Below are 4,647 nucleotides of genomic sequence, written 5' to 3'. Positions count from 1 at the left end.
CGAGCCTTGCGAGGACGACGACAAGAACCGGAGCCTGCCAAACCTGCCAAGCCTTTCGAACTCGCAATCGCAATCCGATCTGTCCAACACCACGGAGCCAGATGCCGACAGCATAGCAACAACTGCTTCCGGCGCTTCCTCTCGCCCTAACGAACGCAAGTCTCGCTCCCGCGCCTCCACACTCTCGAACCGCATCTCTGTCGTTGTGCCGGCGCCGACTACTCCGCCAAACGAGAAGACCGGTCCAATCATTGTCAACACCCCGCCCACGCCGACCGACCCGAACCAGAACGGTCTACACTCGCCGCCGCCCACGAAACAGAGCGCAGATGCTTCAAACGGTCCTACGCCCTGGGGCAATCTGATCACACATCGCAGGAGCAGGTCGGGCTCTGCTGGTCCCAGCAAACTGTCAAACACCACATTTGCACCTCTGACGCCCACACCCGAGAGCCCTTCAGCCACAACAACGTCGAATTCAAACGGTTTCTTCTCGTCTATGCTCTCAGCTGCACAGAACGCTGCCAACCAGTTCAGCAACACTTTACAAAACAACAACAGTGGCCAGACGCCGCCGAAGACTAGCAACCTGACGGTGAACCAGACCGACCTCCCGGAAGAAGACCAAGTCCAAGTCGAGCCGCCCCTTTCTCCCTCCAGAGACGCCAACATGGACAAGGAGCCCGCCGTCAAGACGCTCGGCGACGGCGAGCTGACGCTGAACCAGCTTGGCATTGTCGACCCTCCGAGCATCTCAGGCACCCCCATGACAGCCAAATTTCCCGAGTCGGTCCGATCAGAGACCCGTGCGAGATCGGAATCAGCGCCAGCCGCTGACACTTCCTCGGCCGCAAGCCATGAGTATGGCTCTGATGACGCTCGCCCGGCGCAGAACAACGCGCCACGTTCACTGTATGAAAATGGAGGCCTGGGCGACCGCACACCGCCGCCTGCCAGTCTTTACGAGGACAAGTCAGCCATAACTCGCAGCGGCAGCGTCCGGAGTGCCCTGGGCCGCCGTCGCCACCGAGGAAGCTCAACCGCAACAAGAGGGACCGGGACAACCATCGGCGCAGCCATCGCTGCGGGCCAACTCTTCTCTCGGCAACCCGGCAGCTAACACCAGTCAGCAGAGGCTCACGGGCTTTCGCCGTCTCGAGCAAGAAACGAAACAGAGACTTCCATGCGCTGTTCAAGAGCGTGCCAGATGACGACTATCTCATCGAAGACTACAGCTGTGCGCTGCAGCGAGAGATTCTGGCTCACGGCCGTCTATACGTGTCCGAAGGGCACCTCTGCTTCAGCAGCAACATTCTGGGTTGGTCGACTACTCTGGTTATGAGCTTCGACGAGATAGTGTCCGTCGAGAAGAGGAGCACGGCGCTCGTTTTCAAGAATGGGCTCATGATCTCGACATTACACGCCAAGCACATTTTCGCAAGCTTCACCAGCAGAGACTCAACCTACGATCTCATCGTCAACATTTGGAAACTAGGACATCCTACACTCAGGAGTTCACTGAACGGAGTGCAGCTTGAGGGGACGGGAGGCGACAAAACAGAAAAGGTTGATGTTGGCGATGAGGGTTCCCAAATCGAGGGGGCTCACGACCAGTTGGACGACCAGAGCATGTCTGGTTCGGATGACGAGAGCGAAGATGGTGATGACATCTACGACGAAGATGATGAAGAGGACATGGTCGAGCCATCGCAGCCCCAAGAACCTGGAGCCGAGTCGGACCACGATAAGGTCATCGGACGCAAGGCCTCTGGTGCGACGGTGCTTAACGGCGCGCCTTCCGATCTCGTCAACGCTGTCGGCCCACCTATTCCCGCCGACGACTTCCCGGGTCCTGCGACCCATGCCCCTACCGAGTGCGGTGACGCGGCATCTCACTACGAAAAGATCGTGGGAGACGACGTTGTTCCCGCCCCTCTGGGCAAAGTGTACAATCTTTTGTTTGGGCCTGCGTCAGTCACTTTCATGTCCAAGTGGCTTGTTAACGAGGCCAAGTGCTGGGATCTCCAAATGGAGGACAGAAAGGGGTTGAGCTCGGACAACATGACGCGGACCTACTCCTACATGAAGCCACTTGGCGGCTCCATCGGCCCGAGCAAGACCAAGTGTATCGTGTCTGAGTTGATTGACCACATTGATTTGGAAAAAGCAGTCAACATCACCTGCTCGACCCAGACCCCAGATGTGCCCAGTGGAAATGCCTTTATTGTCAAGACGAAGTACTGCCTGTCCTGGGCCGAGAACAACTCAACCAGGGTCCAGGTCAACTGCACCCTGGAGTGGACCGGCAAGAGCTGGCTCAAAGGTATGTTGTTCCACAAGCTGCCACCTGAATACTAGTTAACACGCGTAGGCCCCATCACGAGCGGTGCCAATGAGGGCCAAACAACCTATGTAAGCGACCTCTTGGCGAGCATCAAGGCTGCCGTGTCCTCGAGGCCGCGATCCGGGACCGGCAATACAGGCTCCGGAAAGAAGAAGAAGGGCCGCAAGAACCGCAACCTGCAGTCGGGTGCGGGGGGCGAGGACAAGAGCCATGCCAAGAGCGCACCCCCGGAGACCTGGGGGTTGCTCGAGCCGCTGCGCCCCATACTGGGTCCGATTACCGACTTGCTGAAGCCACTCATGACGGGCAACGTTACGTACGGTCTCCTCGTTGGACTGCTTGTGGCGGCATGGTTCGGATTCCCAGGCCAGGGCGCACGGCGCGAAGTCGGGTTCTACGGATATCCTGACAGGGTGGCCCGCATACGAGGAAATGTGGCGCCGGGAAGAGACAGAGTTGTGGGACTGGCTCGAAGAACGCGTAGGGCTCGAGCGATTGCATGACGGATCAATGCCGACGCGCAAGCGGGCGATCGAGCCACGTACAGTGGAGGAAAAAATACGTGAGGAGCGCATGGATGAACGCGAGATCCAGGAGGCGATCCGCGTAACAGAGGAAAAGCTTCAGGTGCTCAAGGGCGTTGTTGGGAAGCAGAGAACCGGAGAGGAGATACCCTTGGAAGACAAGAAAAGGTAGCAGCACTAGAATTGCATGCGAGGCGGGGTGGGAGGGTGGCAGCATGCGACTGGTACGACCCGACAGGACATGGTATGACACCGACCACAGCACATGTCGCTCTAGCCAGCGGCTCTTGTTTACTTTGCTTGTCTGTTTTTAAACTTCTTTCCTTTCCTTGTCGTTACTTCACCAGACTTGGCTTGGCTAAGTGTACATTATTAGCGAGCGTGCCGACGACTGCTCGCGGTGAATAGGGATGATCTCTCAGACGCTGCGTGCCATCTGATAACCGCCGTGACATGGCAACTTTTCCATTCTTGGCAGTGAATGCTTGTGTACTCATGCTCATTCTCAGATCAACACAAACGTTAACCGAATCCTCCCTTGCCCTGTACCCTCTTGACAGCGCCCATGATGCCCTTGGCCCATGCGAACCGTCCAGCATCCACGCCCATGGCGCCCCTCGACCTCGTCACCCCTGTCGTCCCTCCAAATGCCATCGCTCTGCAGCCGGCCGAACAAGCCGTGTTCTGTTCCTCCCTCAGAGCATCGATCCACGAGCGGCAAATGTCGGGCGAGTCAACATGACGTTGACCTCCTGGCTGTGCGCCCAGCTCTGCGTGTCCTGGTTCCCGCTGCCACGACACCGACGCGCTCATCGGCGATGAGGAGCTTGATGTGGCACGCCCGCGCGCCGAGGCCGTGCGGCACCGGCGCGGCGTGGTCCTTGGCGACGTACCAGTGGTAGTGCAGCCGCGGCCGCGCGTCGTCGGACAGCTGGGCGTGCAGGCGGTGGGCGACGGCTTCGTTGTGGCCGCCCTGCAACGGCAGGAGCTCGCCGGCGTCGTTGTAGCCAAGGCAGATGTAGGCGTGGACGTGGACGCCGCGCTCGCAGGCGGCGAGGAGAGCCGGGAGCAGGGGGGAGGCGTTGAGGGTCGGGGACTGGATGAAGACGGAGGAGCGGGCGTGTGCGAGGGCTGCGAGCCAGGCGGCGTTCTGTGGGTTCGAGAGAGAGCTCGAGTCTGGCGAGCCGTGGGGCGGCCGGTTGACGAGGGCCATGGGCACGGGGGAGTGGCGAGGGTGAGGGGTGTAGGGGGTCGGCTGCTCTGAGGGAGGAAAATGGGCGGGATGGAGGCGAGGTGGGACGGTGTAGGCGGCGGCGTTGGTGTGGTTCAGGTGCCGAGTGATCGGGGCGTAGATGTCCTCGGAGGGAGAGGGCCGAAGAGACGTTTGGAGGCGGACGATTTCGGCGGGTAGAGAGCTGTCATAGTGAGGTGAGTCGTGGGTGTGCTCGGGGACGTCGCGATTCTTCTGTTCTGGGGTCCTGGACCGTGAACTGTCATCGGTCAAAGCGGCCGAGGAGCCGTCGGGGAGCTCGTTGGAGAGCCTAGTGCTGGGGCCGTTTTCGAGAACCATCCGGCGTCCTGTCCGCGCCGTTGAGTCCCGGTCGGGGCCGTTTCGTCGACTCCATGGAGGCCATTTCGCGGAGTGTTCATTCGTCCGCCCTTCGCTCATCAAGTCGTCCGGCTTCCAAATTCCTGCTCCAAATCATCTTCGCCGGGTCGACGACAGCTCGAATCCCCTCAATCTACCCTCGTCTGTGAACTGATCATCCCACTCCTCCG

At 59.8% G+C, this 4,647-nt stretch overlaps 2 protein-coding genes across 2 annotated transcripts in view; one reads left to right on the top strand and one right to left on the bottom strand.

The window, feature by feature from the left end:
- Positions 1 to 499: 499 nt before the first annotated feature.
- VDBG_01028 (GRAM domain-containing protein) lies at positions 500 to 2,847 on the top strand (the record flags this gene model as incomplete). Its single annotated transcript, XM_003009299.1, has 3 exons — positions 500 to 912; positions 978 to 2,323; positions 2,372 to 2,847. 3 exons carry the CDS (start codon positions 500 to 502, stop codon positions 2,845 to 2,847), a joined length of 2,235 nt encoding a protein of 744 aa, XP_003009345.1.
- Positions 2,848 to 3,601: 754 nt separating this feature from the next.
- The window catches only part of VDBG_01027 (IQ calmodulin-binding motif protein), a gene marked incomplete at both ends in the record, with an annotated part of 2,124 nt that continues 1,078 nt past the window's right edge, over positions 3,602 to 4,647 (bottom strand). The window contains one exon of the mRNA XM_003009298.1: positions 3,602 to 4,560. Within this exon, the coding sequence (XP_003009344.1) occupies positions 3,602 to 4,560 (959 nt within the window). The remainder of the gene's footprint in view (positions 4,561 to 4,647) is intronic.

Source organism: Verticillium alfalfae, genomic scaffold (genome assembly GCF_000150825.1).
Source record: "Verticillium alfalfae VaMs.102 supercont1.1 genomic scaffold, whole genome shotgun sequence".
Taxonomy (NCBI): domain Eukaryota; kingdom Fungi; phylum Ascomycota; class Sordariomycetes; order Glomerellales; family Plectosphaerellaceae; genus Verticillium; species Verticillium alfalfae.
The sequence above is the reverse complement of the archived record's forward strand: the minus strand, read 5'-3'. Positions and strand labels throughout refer to the sequence as shown.